Here is a 22384-nt window from a genome sequence, read left to right on the forward strand (position 1 = left end):
TAGTATTGATTGATTGATTGATTATTGGTATTAAACGCCACAGTACGCATGGCAATACTATGAAACCTGTGTTAATTTATATAGGAAACCTGAGTACGCAACGAGAATCAACGCACTGTGACAATTAACTAAACAAATTAACCACGTTAGATGTGCGATGCTGATGGCTTGTTGTTGTTTGAAAATTTTAATCAGCTTTTGTTATTTGTAGTTTGTATTTAATGGCGACATCATCTCAGAGCTGTGGTGTTTGTGACCTCCGTCGAGTTACATGCCGTCATTCACAATGTTAAAACCTCCAATGCCATGTGCGAGATAGAGGAAACATTAGTTGAAGTAGCAGAAAATCTAAACAAAAGTTCGCCAGCATCAACAGGACAATCTGAGGACATTTAAAGAAAGTACAATGGATATCGAAAAAGAAATAAAGACTACCAGAATAAAGATCAACAACCATTTTGACAAACTACAAGAGGATTTAATGAACCAGCTATATTGCGATAAAAGAAAAGAAAACTCCCAAATTTGTCAGTTATTGTCATCATTAGAAAAGAAGGAAACAGAAATAGCAGAATGCCAGAGAAACATTGTGAACATAAAGAAACATGCAACGGACCTTCAAGTCTTTCTTTCAATGAAAAAAAATAGAGAAGGACGTCTATAGCAAAAATGAATTTCTACTGTCGCTTGAAGAAGACAAGAATTTTAACCAGACTTCTCTTTCATATAAAATCAACACCTCTATCCAGAATATCATGTCCGATATCAGGAGTTTTGGAGATGTGAGTATTAAAGATTAAACTGCCGATTTTGTTCTGAATAGGAAAAAAGGTAAGCAAGGCAAAATGATGGTACCAACCGTTCAATCAAGATCTTTTGAAAGTATATCATTAACGGAACAAAAGACCATCAACACGCAAGGAGGCACCATCTACGGATGTTGCATGCTACCGGATGGTAGAATGGCGTTTACTTACTACTATAATTGTAAGGTAATTGTATTTAACATGAAAGGATTAAAAGACTTTGAAGTGAAGATGCCTTGTGAAGCGTTTGATATAGTGGATATCAGTGAAGACAATGCACTAGCTGTCACGTCTGGTGCCTCAGCAAAAAAGTGTTACATTGCAACATTTAAGGACAATATATATCATACAAACTATACAACACGCACTGTGACATGTTATAATTTACAAGGTGAAAAACAATGGACATTTCAAAATAAAAGCGTTCTGAGGTTTCCTCATGGTATTGATGTTGATAATGATGGTAATGTGTACGTAGTGGGTCACAGTTCTAACAATGTTATAGTTATCTCCCCTGATGGACAACGGCATAGAGAAGTATTGACAGCAAGTGATGGTCTAAGTCAAATTATGGCTCTTTGGCATAGTGGACAGAACAACCAGTTCCTAGTCGCGAACGTTGAAGAAACGGCTAATTTGTTTGCTGTTATTTAAACAAATTTAAAGTCAAAACGTCTTTTACTTTAGGCTAGTATGTGCAGTGTTTTTTATACTTAGATGTTTGAAACCTATTATTTTACTTTCTGACAGAAAATGTATTCTTTTACAAATTTAACATAGTTATTAATTGCTCTTATTATATTAAACATTTGTATTATAACAAGTTTTAAAATTGAATGAGAGCATTGGTATTATCACGAACCAGAAACGATAGTGCCAGTAAAAAAAATTTAATACAAATAAAACAAGAGATGTGATGTTATTGCAAAAGAGGAGCGAAAGATACCTGAGAGACATTCAAACTCATAGATCGAAAACGAACCGACAAAGTCATTGCTTAAAAATAAAATAGGCAATCAGACAAATGATACATTGCAGTACACAAGACATAGCATAGACAACTAAAAACTGCAAATGAAGCAACAATCAACCAGAGACCTAATGATGTGAGTGTTAGCATTTATAGGTCACTGGGGTTATTGATACTAGTCTATCAATAAACTTCCATCAGCACCTTATTCGCCAGATAAAAAAATGACTAAAAACCACTTCTTGTAATATAGTAATTTCTTACTTGAGACAGGCACATGCATATGTGGCGAGGTAACACTAAAATAATTATCAAATAGAACAAATCAGTAAATATGAATATTTACAAAATTAATGATGGCTGTATAAAACAAACATGTAATAAGTAGTAAAATAAAACACTAAATCGTATCACGACAGTTGATGCAAGAGACATAACTCCAGATCCCAATTGAACCGATTGAACGATTAACATTTAATCATATAAACTGTTATCACAGAGATATGTCTTGTATTTTTGTTCTTCGATGATGCAAGTGCTGTTATTAAAATAACAACACTTTAACATGTAAGTTTTGTAAATATTCAAAGTCAATGAACCATGACTGAAGGTATATGGCTAAACAATTCCCTTGGAAATGAGATGTGCCAGTTCTAATACAACTGCATACCAAATATCATTGACTTATCATAATTAGTGACCTTTTAACAAAGCTAAACACAAACCAATACATGAAAACTAAGCAAAATTTGAAAGTCAATAAACCCAAAAATCTCCTTGGTAATGAGATGTGCCAATGGCAATTTTACGCATATAATAGTATGCATAATTTTGGGATGATTTTTATTTTCTTTACAGTATCTTTTAACAAAAAAATAGATTAACGTTTATTTGCGGGGCATCACATGTGTCTTTCAGATAAAACTATTACAAGTTGTACCAAATGATAACCGTTTTCTAAATCAAAAGTGTGTGGCACTATATCACGTACATTTATGCATGCAGTGGAAGTGTCCTCTTCATTCAAATACTCCGAGCTTAAATGCCGTGTGAATTATTTGATATAGTGTACCAATTAATATATTTAGCTTAAACCAAATCTGTACGAAAGACGAATCTGATCGACCAGGCTATTCATAATACAGTTTGAGAAAAAATGCCCAGTAATTTATAATACTTTAACAGTTGGATACACAATAAATTTTACAGAGTATCAGATGCTGTTTCGTGTGTTACTTAAAACTGCAAATAACATTCTAAAATGAAGGCGTTGAAACACTAAAACCAACAGCGAAAAGTTCTTGTGTCTGCTTCATATGCCAATATATACAACGTGCCGATACTAATAATATACAACTAAATGAATAAAAAATAATTACAAAAAGATCTGTCATGGGTACAATATATTTTGAATCAGATACACATTAAGTCCTAATAAATGTATCTAATTTACACCAATATATTACCGTCAACACAGAAGGAAAGTTTATGTTATTAAAAAGTAAAATGTAAAAAATACAGAATCCAATGATAATTCAAATTTGAAAGTCCTTTAGCAATTGCAAAATCAAAAAATCATATAAATGAAAGAGTTGAAAACAACTATCATTTTCCTAACTTGGTGAAGGAATTTCCTTGCATGATATATGTAAGGTAACCAATTTTATTTACAGCTTAGTGGAAATATTGCATATAAACTAACCCTGCTAACTAACTTTCGACAAGTGTTGCTTTGACATTGACTCAATATTGCATCTGAGCCGGATACAAAGTACACAAAGATGGATACTTTTAATTAGGTAATATGCCAATGCCAATGATATTTTTCATTCGATCCGTCAAAATCAGAACCATGTAAAACAAACCTACTATATTTGACTATTAAAGAGTCTAATAATTATGCAATGCATTCAATAAATTTCAATGTATGAATTTAATGGTTATAAAGAGTGTTGAAACACTATTGTAAAATGTCACGTTATTTTTGAATACATGTAAGTGAAAGGCATCTGAAACTTACCAGTATAAATATATATCTGTAAAACAACCTATTACTTCTATATTTCTTGTTTATTTAGGATGTCCTTTTTTACAATAACACAAATACTAAAAAAATGCCATTGTTTATATAAACTGCAGCCATGGGCTATCAAAAATCAGAAATACACACCATTATTTTGTAAGAAAATCACTGATCTGGGAGCTGTCCTAAGAACTATCCTTTTAAGTGTGGATTTTTTTAAATTTTCATTTCAAACTGCTAAAAAAATCAAGTACATGTACAAATAAAACAATTTACCTAGAGTAGGCTATAATCATTGGCACTCATGCCACATCTTTCTATATCTATTTGAGATCGATTGGTTAGTTTTTTTTGTGCTGATATTAACATATACTGACCAATACAAACAGCTTATTAGAAAGTGAACGAACTGGTCTAGAAACCTAACTGAAAAAGTCATAATTTTATATTTTAAAGAATTGTGGGTATTTCAATGTTCGAACACTATACATGCTATATGCAAATACGCTATGTGATTGAATGCAGTTCCATAAAAGACGTAATCAGTCAATCGCAACGTTAAGGTGTACGCATGTGCATACAAGTTACAAGTCTAAACGTAACTATAAGTTGAAATAACTATGAATGTATACGTTTAGACTTTTAAGTATACTCATAAAAAGAAAATGTTTCGAAAAAAAGATGCATCATTTCAGGCAAAACAATACTAAAAGTCATTTTGAACAACCGAATATTAATAAAGGAAGATGATGTACCAAGGAACTACATATATTTTTCTGATTTTATTTTCGTCAACGACATCTAATTAATTCTATTTCTAAATTATTATTTAGCAAATATGGCACACCATGTAGTTTAAGAGGTTAACGTAGTTATAGGTTGTACACTAATACTGGTAAACAAATTCAATTTTCTTTACTTAATAAGTAGTCCATCTGATGAGTTAAGTCTTTTTCAACTGATTTTTATAGTTGTTGTACTCTTACACCAGTGTTCCAGGTTAGGGGAGGGTTGGAACCCCACTAACATGCTTAACCCCGTCACATTCTCGATGCATGTGCCTGTCCCAAGGCAGGAGCCTGTAATTCAGTGGTTGTCGTTCGTTTATGTGATAAATATTTATTTTTCGTTCATTCTTTGTACATAAATTAGGCCTTTAGTTTTCTTGTTCAAATTGTTATTTCAGGGAGTTTTATAGCTGACTATGCGGTATGTGCTTTGCTCATTGATTAAGGCCGTACGGTGCCCTATAGCTGTTAATGTCTGTGTCATTTTGATCTCTTGTCCAGAGTTATCTCATTGGCAATCATACCAAATCTTCTGTTTTATATAAAACATGATTTGCATTCTTTTCTTTGCATTCAGTGCATATTTTTTTAGAAGTCTGGATCGGCAGGTTTCTGCTTCTGGGCATTCCCCACACTACAACCATACGTAAAGTAAAGCGACATTCAACTATGTGGAGAAGAAAATAGTTTACCAACTTGGAGCACTTGAGTAAAGTCTTGCTTGTTTTTACTTCTTAAGTCATTTCATTTTTTATATAAAAAAAAATAGAATTGTGGTATTGTAACCAAGAGACAAGTTTCCAGCAGATACCAAATAAAGAAGAAACCAGTTTAAAATCATTAAACAAAAAAACGAATATGATATGCAGCAACAAACGAAAACCAATGAATTACTGGCTGGCTTGAGATGAGCACATGAACAATGGGGATGAACCAAACAAGGGAACAACTATACAAACTTCGCAGTTATTTCAAACTAGCTCGAAGCAAAAATAACTAAAATAAAAATCATATATCGTATATAGATTTGTTTTGAAGATTTTTTTCTTTTGAACATCTCTAGACATAATGTATATGTACATATTTATTAAGACTTTCTAAGCGTTATTGCTGATCCATGTCAAATAGTTATATACATCTGCATACACACTTGGTAAGCTTTGTCCAGCGCATCCATATCCCCAACTTGAAATGCCTAAAAAATTAACTAGTACAGGAGTTGCTAGGGAAAAATTAAAGGCATAACATAGAAAAATAGCAGATTGGTTTCAAAGAAGCCCGAGTTACAAGTATTTCGAAGTGCATTTCATTTCAACAATATATGAAAACAACGGTGACCTATAGTTTTTAATTTCATTTTGGTTACCTTGTGGAGTGTTGTCTCATCGGCAATCATACCATATCTTCCGTTTTATAAATTAATAAAAAAAATTGCCTTTTCTCAATATTAACAGTGTAATGTACTTCTAATTGGACAAACTATATCAAAATCTTAGAAAAATCTATTTTGTTTAGTTTCACAGCTTTAGACATATTAGTTGATGACTCTGGACCGACTCATTACATAACTGTAACAATCATGACCTAATTTATTTGCCATGTAAGTAAAAGAAAAAACCGGACACTGAAGAAATATTTGAACGAAAAGCCCCTAATTCCATCTTACTTACTATTATATGAATAACATATAAAGTAACATGTTGTGTAATTGTAAAAAAAAGACAAGCCGCGCACTGTCCTCACTGGAACTAAATTCGAAATTGTAAAGAGAGGATTGTGTTAATCGCAACTGTCCTACAACTTAAGAAATGTTACATGAGCAGTGATATTACCTTGATACTATCGACTAATTATACAAGAAATTTTACAATAAAAATACACTTCGTTCGATAAAAAATTACAAGAATGTGTTTGCTGTCCTTTCTGTTTATTGCTTAGGATTTTCTATAAATATATGTTATCTCATTGCTGTTGACCATGCCGTTAAAGTTTAAATTGTGTTTTCTTTTATGTGATATAGTGTTCTAAGAATAAAGCATACCTATAAGATCCCACAAGCCATAACTGTTAATACAGGCCAATGGTCCCCCACTGTCTCCCTATACAAAAAAGAACTCGATTAAAATAATATATATATGAGTATCGGATTGAAACAAATGATGAAAATTATTAATAGTGCCCATAAAAGTTATTGCAATCTTAAACTGTTAACCGTTAACAAACTGTTAATTAAAGACCAACAAGTTTACATACTTTGTGTCATAAACAACAAAATCTATAAACATCATCATCGTAAAATTAAGCATGTGATATTCTGTTTCTTATAATATTAAATATATATCAAACACGACTAGACAAACTTTCAGAACGAATCGTGTCATCTTTGATCGAATTAAATAAAAATATAAAAGTAACATATGCTAACTAAATATCTGGTTATCATTAATTAAATGTATCTAGCATACTTTCAGTGAAAACGGGGTCATAGTGAAGAGTTTAGGACTAAACTCATCGTCAGAAGAGACCCAAGGAATATCAATGTCCAATAAAAGAATGGAAAAATAACACTGTGTGGCTTGAAATGTCGGCATAGATTTCAAGAGTAATCCCTTCCACCAAACCAAATATTGCAAACATATGAAATGTAATGCTACCTGACAAAATTCATGTCCACCTGCAGCAGCCCCAGCACATAACATTGTGATTGGATTGTAAGCAGCACCGAAGTAGTTTGTACACTCGGCATCTGGTAGTACGCGTTTATAAACTTCTTGAAGTCTATCAGATGTAGAACCAACTAAAACAAGTAATGTAAATAAATAAAATGAAAATTAGCTTGAGGTTGACCGTTGATTTATCTTCATATATACTTTATTATTTTGATGTTGCCTCGATTTTCAATGCATTTTTATCATTGAAATTATATCCAGATATTCAAATCATTAAAATGATATTCTATTCAGGGCAGCAAAACAAATAACTCTATGATGTCAAATGATTTTCAGTTGATACTGAGAAAAGAAACGAAAGATCGTCTACATATTTCAACAACACTTTAAGTTATCTAATGTAAAACAAAATATAAGGGTTTTATTCACATGACGTCATACTTTCTTTTTTTGTTTTGTTAATTGAAAATGTAAAATACTACAGCCTGACTGTTTTCAGATTGTCCAAAAAAATAATTTTCAACGTTTGGTTCCAATTTCTAGTTGGTAAAACATGGTAAATTTCAGACTCATTTCGTGAAGGGGAAGACAGCCATGTCTGATTATGTCACAAACGAACACATTATTTGTAACATACAATTAAACAATTCGTTCAAACAATTGTTAAAGAACATATTATTCCATTGTATTCCAGTGTATATGGAAAGGAAGTTATAAGTATGAGAGATCTACTAAAAGCTATTACAAAGTAAACACCATAAGTTAATTCTAATACAGAAAAACGTTATCGACTTAGTTTGTTCTAGTTAACAATGATATAGTTAGATGTTTGCTAGTAGAATTCTGTAATTAATCATTTAGTAGTATCATAACGACAGTTGTGACTGATTGAGTTGACAACGCATTTCTTGATACTTAATTTGCCTTTTAGAATGAAATATAATCAAAGATTCAATTTTGAATGCAAACATTTTTTTCCTTAATTTTTAAGTTTATTTAAATAATGTCTATTTAGATTTGGCTGTGTTTGACATGTTTAGGTGCATGATTACTATCAATTAACATAAATCATTTGTTATAGTTGATGTGTTTAACAATTCCAAAATATAATTTTATTATATCGTTTGCACAAATATTGCTATTCTTTACTGTGACAAACTAATATTCATTTTACCTTCAGAGGTAGTACCCCATCCTGTTACGACACATAGTTGATACCAGTAATCACGTGATGGAACTGACGTAAGACATATTGGACTTACATCATCGTTTTCTATAACTGTCTGTGAGAGTTTCATGATTGTAATATCATTGTCAAAGGTTCTTGAATTATATTGATTGTGACTGATAATTGATTGAACATAATACGATCTCTGGTTCTGTTCATTGGCAGAACGTGAGTGTACTCCAGTATCGATGGTCCAATCTCCTGGTCTGTTTTCCGTTCTTCAAAACAAAAGCAATTCAATTATATCATTGTAATGTTAATATCTGACAGGAAAAGTATAGTTTTTCCAGTCAGCTCGTTTTCTATTGTCGAAAAGTGATTGGCATATGTTATTTTGTGTTTCAGGCCGTGAAATGTGTAAACTTGGATATAGAATGGGGAGTGGTGCCATGGGGAATTGTATCATGTGTATATCGTGTAATTTAGAATGGTATGTTGTGTAATTCGGATGAATAATGTATCTTGAGATAGGACCAATGATGTAGGCATATCAAGTAGAAATTTGAATTGCATGAAAACGGAAGAAAATTTGTCTATCATATTTTTTTTTTCTTTCTCATAAACAAATTTACTGGTCGTTGTCAACAACATTCGACAATGCATCATTGTATTAAAGTTTGCTCCACAAACTTGAAAATTGTTTCATAAGTCGGTTTTTATTTGTAATCCGGATTTGTTTTCTCTAAATCGATGTATGACATTTGAACAGCAGTATACTACTGTTGCCTTTATCAAGCGAATACCAGTCAAATATAACTTTTTCAATCTATATCTGCTAAATACTTCATAGCTTAAAGTACCAAAAAATATTCTCACGTTTACCGATTCGGCGGGTTTTTTTTTTAACCTAATTATGATCCTGATTGTTCATCAAGCTATATATGGAGGCATTATTTATGGACATTGTATATTTAAAAAAAATGTGTGCAGATGCGACACAATGATAGATATTGATACAAATGGGTGTCAAAGAGCTTCTATCAGTTTGCTTTAGGTGACCTTTGGAACATTAACTGCCTTAGAATCTAGTACAAAGATGTTTCAAATATTTTAAGATCTATCCTTATATGCATGTTTTTAATTAAAATCCAATGATCAAAATAATCAACATACCCATCAACACAGTGAGCAGCCGTTAAAACTACAAGTTGGCCATCGTTATTTCTGATTAAGACACCTCCACAAGTCAGTGTACTTGTTCTGTACCTTAATATTACCTACAAAATCCATACCAATTGCATTAATTGGAACATATTGAACCTAAAGATATACGTGTTGATTTTAAACAAGGGTGATTTATCTTCTATACTGTTTTATTTTCCGATGCATTGAGATTTAAATGTACACTTTCATATTTTATGAAATACGTATCAAAGGAAATTGCATAAAAAATTATTAAAGAGAGATTCATTCCTTTTCCCTAAAATAGATATAATAATGACAACTTTGCATCCGCTGTGCAGCATTTCGAGTTCCGTATACAAGACATTAACCTGATTAAACCACATATCTGTAACTATATTTCTAACACAATGCAATGCTATACATGTATTAAACGAAATATAGATGCACAAAAGACACGACAGTCTATTATATGATAAAACAAATATGGAATTATTTAAAGACTCTTTTATCTCGTGCTTCAGGTTCTGCCTAAATATGGCATACTATATGAATATCATTTGAATATCTTATGAAAGTGATGTAAAATTCTGTTACTAATAATCCCGACACGTATGTTTTATGCATACATTAAGAATATAAAATGGTCTTAAACTGTAAGGCAACCCGGAGACGATATATACAATTGTATTTTACTAAATTATAAATGAACGATAGTCAACCCATAATATAACGGATATATTCTTGTTTAAACTTAACGTTTTGATGGGGAAAAAATACTGAATCATTTAAACAATAAATTAAAAAATAAATAAATAATAATTAAAAAAAATAAATAATAAAGAATCAAACTTTATTTCAACAATCATCAGAAGAGTTAGTTGCAGCCTAAAGGAACATACCAATTTTTTATCAAAATTTTGCAGCTTTTCGTCGAAGATAAACTTGTTCCACAAAAGCAAATAAACATTGAGTATGCCACATAACTGATTTGTTTAAAATCGTGTAACATGTGTAATACATTCAAGAATTTCCCTATATTCTAAGGGATATAATTAACTGTTTGCAAAAGTGTAAATTATTCGAAATACTAAGGATTTGTTTTTATTCTAAGCAAAGTATACCTTAGCCGTATTTTGCACAACTTGTTTAGGAACTTTGGGTCGTCAATGCTCGTCAACATTTTACTTGTTTTGCTTTCTATTTGTTTTTATCTGAGCGTCACTGATGCGTTTTACGTAGACGAAACGCACGTCTGGCGTAAAACATTATAAGCATGTATGTTTGATAACTATGTAGCAATTTTGAAACCATGAATTCTTGAAAACTTACTTCTGATGCAAGTCATGTTCCCATACAACTGATTGAACTAAATCCTACTTTAAATGAAGTCAAACTATTTCTCTAAATAAACCTATTGGGATATCTACAACATTTAATTTAATTTTATTTTGATAAAATACGGTATTCAACAGGAGCCTCTGATTCTGTTATGATACAGGGTTTAAGAATGATAAACTGATAAGGCGAATACAACATGAAAGCCAATTATATTTTAGATTTAAAGTGATATAATTTTGTAACCCGGATTTGTTTTTTTCTATCGATTCATGAGTTTCGAACAGCGGTTTACTTCTGTTGCCTTTATAAGAAAGTATATCTCAAGATAAATGATTATTTCTTTTGAATTAAAGAAAAAATCATTGGCAATAAAAATAGCATGAGAATAGAATTGTTTCAAAAAACGGCTTTCTTGGTAAATCATCATCATGAACACCAGGTGTCGGATAAACAATTTTTTGTTATCAAATATTTTAAACATTTCAGGGCATCAAAACAAAAACATAACCTTTACAGCATAGTAAAGTTCTTTTACACGTTGAGAACTACAGACAATTTATTGCTCACATTGTCAAACCGCAAAGTAAGTTTAACATGTTTAATTTGGTTGAACTGATGACCTGAAATGACAACATTTGAAATAAAACATACCCTCCACGGCCAGCTATGCGGAATCGACTCCCTTCCAACACCATATGTAGAAGAAGGAATCGGATGTGGTGGAAATGTTTGGTCTCCACATCCTGTATTCATTAAAATATGTGCACCTATGTTATAAAAAACGCAATGCTTTATATTTTATATTTTATAGTTTTAGTTTCTGTTAAATCTCTGAAAACAGTAGCGTTAATGCTGACAAATATATCTAGTATGTAAGTGAAAATATACACACAGACACTGATAAAAATATAAAACATGAACCCACAAAATAAATATTTAAGTGTCAAAACTTTTCTAGATAAAAGGATTAATAATGTGGAAATTTTTCAAAAAAAAAGTGGAATATATATATCAATGAATCAAAATAAAAAAAACGAGTAAAAAATTAAACTGAATAAAGTTGGTAAAATAAATAGCCCCCCAAAAAAAGTATAAAATAAGATTGCTATTACAAATTATCAAATATAAGTTAAAAATTTGAAAACGTATTCAAAAGATGAAAAAAAGGAATATTACCATGTTAAAAATATAATTACTGAAATGAAAAATATGTGTGCTACTAAAAAAAACCATACAGTGTACATATTATAAATGAAACATATCTCCAGTTAAAAGAAAGGTTCGATAAATCAAAAGCAGGCTAACGTCTATGGCACAATGTATCACAGAAACGAATTTAAGGGATTAAAAATGCTTGTCCAAAAAAGTGAGTTTTTAAGTTCTTTTTGAATACAGGCACCGACTTTGCATTTTGAAGTTTTTTTTGGTAATGCATTCCAAAGGATGGCCGCTGCTTGGTCAAATCTTCTATTGCCGTAGGTTTTGGTTCGCACAATAGGAGTTACGAGTGTTAAGTTGTTTTCAGACCTTAATGATCTTGATGGCCTGTATAAATTTATAAGTTCACTAAGATATAATGGCGCTTCATGTTTCACGGACTTGAATACATATAATAATATTTTGTATTGCACCCTGTATTGCACAGGCAGCCAGTGAAGAGACTCAAGACTTCAATAATGAACTCCGGGGAAAATTCTAAATATGTTTTCGGTCTATATATACTAGATTGTACAATGTCTGAATTGTAGCCAACAATAAATCTTACTGGGCGATTGATCATATAATTATGATACTAGTGTATATTTATATACTAGAAAAAGAGTGTTACGTGAGTTTAATATATACATAAGGCACATAACCGGTGGAAGTTACCAAAAGAATATTCAATATTATTAGTCAAAGACAAACTGACAATGTCATTGCAAAAGACGAAAATGTGTCAGAGACAAACAAAAGTCAACAAAACTCAGAATAGAAAACCAAATTCAATTATCATTACCCAACAAAGAACCGAGGGTGATCTCATGTGCTACAGAAGGTACTAAGCAGATATGTTGTGTTGCTTAAAGAAATACACTTTCCGTGAAGTTATATTCCTAAAAAAGAGGACGGGATTACCTCATCTTCACAACTTGGAGCCCTTGGTTTAAGACTTCCTGGTAAGTAACAGTCCTATATCATGATTTTGTTAATATATAGTTTTTGTATGTTCTATAAACTTATCTTGTCTTAGGAAGGGATAAATACTACTTTGTAAAGGATCGTTTTGATTCAAACAAAAAATTCTCTGAAACTGCCATTATCAAGATGCTTGATTTCTTGATTGACAACATATGTGTTACGCTCGGAGGACGTGTTTTTCAACAGACTATCGGCATTCCACTGGAAACCAATTGTGCCCCTCTTTTTGCCGACTTGTTCATTTAATTATCATGAGGCTGACTTCATACAGTAACTTGTTAGGAAGAAATTTAAGAAGTTAGCAGTATCCTTTAACTCTACTTTCCGCTGTATAGATGATGTTTTTTCACTAAATAGTTCAAAATTTGGTGACTATGTTGAACGCATCTACCCCATTGACCTAGAGATAAAGGATACAACAGATACAGTTAAGTCGGCCTCATATCTTGACTTACATCTACAAAATGAGAGGCAGTTGAAAATAAAACTTTGAGACAAAAGGGATGATTTTTGCTTTCCAATTGTGAACTTTCCAGCAGCACCTGCATACGGTGTATACATCTCCCAATTGATACGATATTCCCGTGCTTGCTTGTATTTCCTTTTATGATTTTTTTGATAGAGGGTTGTTGCCCACAAGGAAGCTATTAAATCAAGAGATCCAAACAGTGAAGTTGAAATCATCACTTCGTAAATTTTACGGACGCCATCACGAGTTGGTTGTCCGTTATGGAATAACCATTTCACAAATGATATTGGATATGTTCCTTACGTCGTAACTACAATCCTCTTCCCTTTCATGAATGTGACCTACATAATTAGACTATTTACAGGATTTGTTATCACATAAGCTTGCAACATGTGGAGATGGATCTTCTTACCCTTCCGGAGCACCTGAGATCAATCGTATATTTCGATGGGGTTCGTGTTATTTATTCTTTAGTTTTCTATGTTGTGTCATTTTTACTATTGTTTGTCTGTTTGTATTTTTTCATATTTAGCCATTGCGGTGTCTGTTTATTTTCGATTTATAAGTTTGACTGTCTCTCTGGTATCTTTCGTCCCTCTTTTAGCGTATTAAATGTATATAGTTTTCCATCAATCATGTTCCTTGGAACACGTTTTGAAATATTCTAATTGTTTGGTAGCAATCAATTGTTGCAATAAAAAGTAAAATAACAACAACGAAAAACGAGAACTAATGGCAAAATTGAAAGTTCAAACACTTCAAACAAATGTATTATAACTGTCATCATACTGGCATGTTATCGTCATTTTCTTAAATGTCTTAAACATGGTTTTATAGCTAGCTAAACCCCTTTGTCAGTCGAATAAAATTCCATTATTATATTAACAACGATGTGTGAACAAATATAAAAAAACGGACATAATAGGGAAAAAGCACATTAACATAAACGAAAGACAAGAACACAAAATTTTACCACAGCAAAATAACACTATTACGGGACGAACAAGTACTGCTCCACGTCAAATGAACTCTACCTAAATTATATTAAACAGTAAAAATAATAATTTACAAAGACAAATAAAAAACTACTGTAAAATGTTATTAATATGATCTCATCTAAAATTGTTACAAACTAGTACATTTGTTTGATAATTTTATTAATGCGTTAAAATGTGTATACATACAATGGCGTCATATTACACATCAAATTTAAGTTACATTACTTTTCAAAACTTAAATAATTCTAGAAAACATACCGAAGGTAGCTTCAATTACCACAGCAAATAATGCCAGGCGTCTCATGTTGAATAATATGTTAACAAACTGCTTATCACTATACTTGTTTGTTCTGTTTAAATGAAAACATACCATTTGGGGAATACAAATTGATTTTGTTTTTATAATGTAATATTCTGTATAATATGTCAAATCATGTTATCATTATTTCGATTCATTCGACTTTTTATTTTCATCTATTTCAGATCCAATTTTGTTTTTATTATAAATAAAGATTTGTGTCACCGTTTAAAAGTTACCCTTTTTGTCCTCTTTTTTGTTATATCTCTGGTCTTGTTTACTAGTCTACACTTCCGAATCACGTAAGAATTTGACTAAGAGTTTCTTATCTAGTGATATAGATGCCTTTACTTGATATATAAGCACATACAGTTTATGTCAGCATTTTATATGAGATTGAACTTTATAATTTTTAACATTTGGTTTTTGGAAATGATGTTAAATCCAACATGAAATATGCAACAACCTTATTGAAACTGTATGAAAAGTAATTCTCCCACTAAATGCTTCAATATTAGTCAGATTTGGGTCGTTTTTTAGTTTGAAATAATTTGAAATAAGTTACATCACGCTATTTATGGAATATTTTGAAATTTTGCAACATTCTGCCTCAATGTCTGTTACACTTAGTATCCAGGCGCGCAAACACGAATCTTAATCATTTTGTTTTATTGTTTGTTTGTTCGTTATAACAATATTAAATGTGTTGAATTTTTTTATAACATTGAACATATTAAAACAGTTGCATAATAAAATTATATTTAAAAATGTACCTCATTCAAATATTTCTTTTTTACTGTTTTATTTTAGATATCATCTCTTTAGAAAATAAAATGTCGTATTTTGATTTCGGATAGTGAAAACATGTGTTGCATTTTTATACACTAAAATTGAAATGACACTCGATGACTGTATATAATACACTAGTAATTTTTATACTTATACCATTATCAACACTCTTCAAAAATACCAGTCTTATAATTGTGGACTTCAGACGAGCATTTACTCTCTAAAAGACTCATCAGTGACACCAAAGCACTTAAGCCCAAAAATATCATAGGGTTTTGCAAAATTAGCTAAGATTAACTATTCCTGGGTTTGAAAAAAAAGTAATATCAAACAGTTGAAAGTTTTGTTAACAGTTCATTGATACTTGTGGCGGTATCATTATTAAGTCGTCTCAATTTTTTTTAATTTCAAGAAGAAACAAATCACAAAAATCGGTAAAATTCGTAGTAGTTTAAGGTCAATCACCTCATTGACGATTTCAATTATTAACTTCAAACTTTTCCAACAAAAAATTCAACTATGATTGATTGACTGAGTCTTTTAGGTTGTTTTTCTTCATATAAACTTTCTTGGCACTATATTTGTTTTGTCACTAACGTTTTCTTTTTGTTGATTACACATTGTCATATTCGTTAATTAGGTAGACAGTACATTTGTAGATCTTGTCTAACTAAATACATATGTTTGCCCAATATCTATAACACTTTCAATGTAATGTTTTTTAACATGCTGACTATTTTCACCTTGTCATTTTGGTTTAGTTATAAACCAAAAGCTGAAACTGCTTTTAACATGTAAAACTTATTTTACGCAGTTGAATTCCATGTAATTTTACGCTGTTTCTATCAAATAAAATATTAAAAACCCAGAAATCATGAAATTTATATATTGACTGTGAAAAATTGAAACCAAATTGGACATGTCTTAAATGACAACATTATTTAAATACACCTCTATCGAACTTATTAGGGGGTAGATAAAATTTGAAAAATTATCAGCTTAGGAATAACCCTCCTGATAAACCAGGCTATAGGGAATGCATTGTTTTCACTTCAAAAGGTAACATTCAGGATTTTCCCACTGAATCCAAGATACAGTCTTCGTTATTAACGTTTTATATTCTTCCAAATATTCTTATGATCTAAGTTCGTGAATTATGTAAAAGTTAATTATTTTAACTTTTGTTCTGGACTGGGATGATATTATCTTTGTTTATAATGTCTGCCTTATCTACAAGGGTTGTACAGTATTATATTAATCCTTTGAACTAAAAACATACGCGAGGTACAGATTAATGATTTTTTTTAAAGGGCGAGATTCCATAACACATTATACATATAACAGTTAAATTCAAGGCGAAAAACAATTGTACAAATATACGCTAAAAACGATATATTCGTTACTCTCTGTTTTCATTGTGTATAACTACTACAAGTTAAATTGAGAAACGCAATAGGGATTGTGCCAAAGCGACAACAAACTGACCATAGGGTAAACAACAGTCGAAGGCCACCAATGGTTCCTCAATGTAGCGAGAAATTCCAGCACACGGAGGCGTCCTTCACCTGGCCCCTTAAAAACTATGTATCCTAGGACGTATACAGTGATAATGGATGTCATACTAAACTCCGAATCATACACAAGAAACTAAAATTAAAATTCATACAATGCTAACAAAGGTCAGTAAGTAAGTAAGTATCTACTTATCGAAACTTGGGTGTACGCTTTATTCTGCTTTTGTAAATCTGCAAATGCACGTTTGAAATCTTGTTCATTTAAAAAGACCAGGGAACGAAACTGTAACTCTTTTAGTTATCTCTTCTATCAGTATACACGTAAATTTTCCCTAAGATTTAAGATTTACATTAAAAAAAAAAAAAAAGAACGAACCACAAAAATGAAGTCCAATTCACATACATGTACGTATAATCATTAAAAATATCTTTTCTATGGGAACATTTTGTTTTTAATTTTATAAAATTAATTAGCTACAAAATAGTGCCATCAACCATATCTCTTTTTCTTGTTTCTTTTACAAATACAGCAAGAACTTATAAATCAATAGAGGTTTTAATTCATTTAAATTGTAGTAAACCAAGGAAATTAAACATTGTTATGGCCTTGACCTTATTTTTTCATATTCCAGTGGTGAGATAAGGTTTTCTATTATGTTTCTAACTTATAAATTAAACTTTGAAATTAAAGATATTTTGTATATTAGCTAATTACATGTACTTGAATGAGAAAAACCTATTTAATGTTTCTTTTCAATACTGTTTTCAGTTTGAGATTTAATTGTTAAATTTAGAAATCATTTAAAAAAAACCAGTTGTAGATCTAACCGGCAAAGTTGACATTAGACAAATTTGGCTGTACCTTTTAAGGTTATACTTTTTCGTAAAACTGGTGTGTATTCGATTGTTTATACATCTTCTGCTTGTAATACGCTAAACTTTCCAATATTTTTTAGATTTTAGCCATGCAATTCTTTTTTCTCATTATTACTTTGATTTGTACACAATATCCTTCTATAGACAAGTAATCACTAACCAATCAATAAAACAGACAGGTAAAATTGTTATCAAATGGCAAGAACTACTATAACGAGTCGACAAAAGATTTCGGTCATGTTGATATACTTGAATCTGGGTTTTTCCCTAATCACGTTCCTGCTTAAAGTTTCTTTATCGACAGTCTCTCTATTCTGTTATTTATTGATTTTTGGGGTATATCTGGGGAACTTTTATTACCTAAATTTTAGTGTTTCTAAAATCGTGTTCTTGTTACTAAAGATTTCTTCCTTTCGCTAATAAGTGTTGACAGATCTTGTTTAGGTATCATCGGTTTTGTATTTTAAATTTTCTTTCGATTTATTTGTTTTCAAGATGATAGCAGGAAAACGTTGCAAAGAAAGAAAATATCAGTTGTAATAAGCCCCAAATTGGTTGTTTAATTTATCTGAAATTTTGAATGTATCTTAATCTGCTGATCAGTTTCACCCTGTTATTAATTTTTTTTTTAAATATCAAACTTACATTTGCGTTTTGATTTCACCGGGAAAAACTTCTATGTTATTGTATACTGAAATGATATAATTTAAAGAAAAAGTTTAGAAACATTCAACATAATAACGTTAACCGTTAATACGCCCCAATCAAACTTATTAGTGTGTAGATAAACTCCAAACATGTAGTAAATAAATCAGTCACGTTATTGATAACTTTTCTGATAAACAAGGAGGGCGGTAATGAACATTCACATTAAAAGGTAATATATTAGAATGTATTCGATATTTCTGAGTTGTATTCTTTCTAATTATCGATTACAAAAGTCACAAATATCGATTTGAAATTTTTCCAAAGATAATTATGACCTTAAATCGAACCGTTTGTAAAAAATTTATAATTTCAACTTTCTTTCTCGACAGGGACATACCATATATTAATCATCAGTTATAGTATGTCCCAGTGATTGTGCAAAATATATTCTTCTTCATAATACTTTAATGTCTAAAAGGATTTGAACATTACTATACCAATCCTTGGAACTATATATTAATATACATGTATAAACGTTCAATGGTCTATTCATATAACAGGTTCAGGAAATTGTATTTGATTACATGGTTTATGCATCTCTGATATCAGTATACAGAAACTGATTTTTATATTTTTACCCAAGAACACAAAAAGAATAGCTTTAAATAGGGAAGTCCACATCACAGATGTGTAACCATTTAACATATTCTTTCTGAACAAATGGTGTTTTGATAAGTTTAACATTATATATCTACAAAATAGTACCAATAATAGTAAATAGTTATCAAAGGTACCAGGATTATAATTTAGTACGCCAGACGCGCGTTTCGTCTACATAAGACTCATCAGTGACGCTGATATCAAAATATTTATAAAGCCAAACAAGTACAAAGTTGAAGAGCATTGAGGATCAAAAATTCCAAAAAGGTTGGGCCAAATACGGCTAAGGTAATCTATGCCTGGGATAAGAAAACCCATGCTTAATGTGTACACAAGTACCTAAAAAATTGTTTTTGTCCTATTCATGATAGAAAAATCATTATAAAAGTCTTTTAATGCTTTACATGATTCAATAATTTATGTATTTGTTTACTTCAGCAAGATTTTTTTAATGGAGATATCTTTTTCTTGTTGAATGAGAACATAATAACCTGATTACAAAAACACCCATATATAAAACATGCGATAACGTGTGGCAGTGTTAAAAGGTTATCAGTATTTGTATCTGTAATTGATGTAATATCAGTATTATCCAACTTCAATCCGATGATTATTTATTATTGGTAGCTAAAGCTGGGGTCACAAATTCACGATTTTTACTGCCGTCCTTGACAGGACTATTCCCGATTAAAATTTGTTTCAAAGTCTGATCAAGATCCTGTGAATCGTGGATGGAGTTTCAAACTTTAATTAAAATTTGTAAAAAAAAACAATTTTAATTACGACAAAAATCAGATATTGTTCAGGAAGCGTCGATATTCAACCGTTTCCAAATGAATTTGTTCTGATAATCCCTTTCTCGATCCGATTCTAATCCGATTTGTATCTTTCACATGGTAAAAAACGACCGAGTCTGTCAGGACTTCGTCCCGATTCTACAGAATGTAATCCGACAGAGATCAGACAGCTCCATTTAGATGACTGATGATCATAGTTTGCTTGTATCAATAAAAAATAAAAATTATTTATTGGTGGTTGCTAACCCAATACGATAAATAACTATTTTTTCAAACGACCAATCGCTGTATCTGAGACCCTAAGATACTAACCTTTATAATTAAATGGAATCTACATTGAATTTCTTGATTTACATTTCGACTGTATTTATATAAAGAATCGAATGCCAGATTTTATCAACCTGCAATCATTTGAATTCATTTTATGTTTATTTTGGGCGATGACATAACTGTGGAATGAGATAAAAGAACACAATTCCGAATTTGAAATATATGTAGTATTGATTGGTTGATTGATTTGTATTAAACGCCACAGTACGCACGGCTATATTATGAAACCTGTTTTAATTGGTATAGGAAGCCGGAGTACCCGGAGAGATTCGACGCACTGCGACAGTAAACTAAATTAAGTCACCACGTTAGATGTGTCATTGTGTGAAACTTTTAAATCACCTATTGTTATTTGTAGTTTGTGTTTAATGGCGACATCATCTCAGAGCTGTGGTGTATGTGACCTCCGCCACCTTACCAAACCATCCATAGTCTGGTGCACAGAATGTGACGAGGGACTATGTACAGAATGCAAGGAACATCATAGCTTGTCGAAGTCATCGAGAAGCCATTACGTCATACCTTTTACTGAATACCAGAAATTACCAGCTGATATACTTAAAATTACTCAGTACTGTACTAAACATGACAAAAAGTATCAAATGTATTGCAAGAAGCATGCATGCCCCTGCTGCAGCAAATGCATCGTCGACAGCCATAAAGAATGCCGAGATTTTGTTGAATTAGATGACGCCATTCACAATATCAAAACCTCTAATGTCATGTGCGAAATAGAGGAAACATTGGTTGAAGTAGCAGAAAATCTACAGAAAATTCGCCAGCATCAAACTGAAAATCTGACGACATTTAAAGAAAGTAGAATGGAAATAGAAAAAGAAATGAAGACGATCAGAATAAATATCAACAAACATCTCGACACACTACAAGATGATTTAATTAAACAACTATATGCGAGAGAAGAAAAAGAAAACTCGAAAATTTTGCAGTTATTGTCATCACTAGAAAAGCAAGAAAAAGAAATAGCAGAATGTCAGAGAAACTTCATGAACATCAAGCAATATGCAACAGATCTTCAAGTGTATCTTTCAATTAAAAAGATAGAGGAGGAAGTTTATATCCAAAATCAATTTCTGCTGTCGTTAAAGGAAAGCAAGAATTTCAAACAACTTCTTGTTTTCATATAAGATCAACACCTCCATCAAGAATATCATGTCCGATATCATCAGTTTTGGGGAAGTGCGTATTGAAGCTAAACCTTGCAACATTGTTCTGATTAAGAAAAAGTCCAAACAAGCCCAAATGATGGTACCGACCGGTCAATCTAGACCCATTGAAAAAATAAACCTAACGCTACAAAAGACCTTCGACACTCAAGGAATCCAAACTAACGGATGTTGCATGCTGCCCGATGATAGATTTGCATTAACTTACTATTATGATGGTCATCTAGTTATATTTAACATGAACGGGTTAAAAGACTTTGAGGTGAAGATGTCATGGCACGTTTTTGATATAGCGTACATCAGTGAAGACAATGCAATACGAAGAAGTGTATTACTATTATCGACTTGGAAAAGAAACAAATTAAGAAAACAATTTCACTTGATTCTAATTGTTATGGTATTGCATTGAAAGAAAATCGTTTGATTTATTCCGGTAACGACAAAGGGATACGAATGATTAATCTGCATGACGAGTCTATAAGTACAGTAGTTCGAAATAAAATGCCAAAACACTGTTGCACTGCATCATTTAGGGACAATATATATCATACAAACAATGGAACACACACTGTTACATGTTATAATCTACAAGGTGAAATGCAATGGACATTCCAAAATAAAAGCATTCTTAAGATTCCTCTCGGTATAGATGTAGATATTGATGGTAATGTGTACGTGGTGGGATACCAATCT

General features: G+C 31.3%; 2 protein-coding genes across 2 annotated transcripts; one reads left to right on the top strand and one right to left on the bottom strand.

The window, feature by feature from the left end:
• Nucleotides 1–5613: 5613 nt before the first annotated feature.
• LOC139483553 (trypsin-1-like) lies at nucleotides 5614–14933 on the bottom strand. Its single transcript, XM_071267568.1, has 7 exons — nucleotides 14854–14933; nucleotides 11599–11714; nucleotides 9598–9701; nucleotides 8431–8702; nucleotides 7242–7384; nucleotides 6629–6686; nucleotides 5614–5782 (listed from the first exon to the last, which is right to left on the bottom strand). The coding sequence occupies exons 1-7, from the start codon at nucleotides 14897–14899 to the stop codon at nucleotides 5685–5687; spliced, it is 837 nt and encodes a 278-aa protein (XP_071123669.1). The 5' UTR covers nucleotides 14900–14933; the 3' UTR covers nucleotides 5614–5684.
• A 5942-nt stretch (nucleotides 14934–20875) lies between these two features.
• Nucleotides 20876–21652, top strand: LOC139483290 (uncharacterized). The gene has a single exon (XM_071267320.1). The coding sequence runs from the start codon at nucleotides 20876–20878 to the stop codon at nucleotides 21650–21652; it is 777 nt and encodes a 258-aa protein (XP_071123421.1).
• The last annotated feature ends 732 nt before the right edge of the window (nucleotides 21653–22384 follow it).

This window comes from Mytilus edulis, chromosome 7 (genome assembly GCF_963676685.1).
Source record: "Mytilus edulis chromosome 7, xbMytEdul2.2, whole genome shotgun sequence".
NCBI lineage: Eukaryota > Metazoa > Mollusca > Bivalvia > Mytilida > Mytilidae > Mytilus > Mytilus edulis.

Coding starts and splice junctions, on each gene's coding strand:
- LOC139483553 (XM_071267568.1), bottom strand. CDS start 14,899: ATGAGACGCCTGGCATTATTTGCTGTGGTAATTGAAGCTACCTTCG. Junction 11,715..14,853: donor GGTAATTGAAGCTACCTTCG/GTATGTTTTCTA, acceptor TTTATAACATAG/GTGCACATATTTTAATGAAT. Junction 6,687..7,241: donor GTGGACATGAATTTTGTCAG/GTAGCATTACAT, acceptor TTTTTTGTATAG/GGAGACAGTGGGGGACCATT.
- LOC139483290 (XM_071267320.1), top strand. CDS start 20,876: ATGGCGACATCATCTCAGAGCTGTGGTGTATGTGACCTCCGCCACCTT.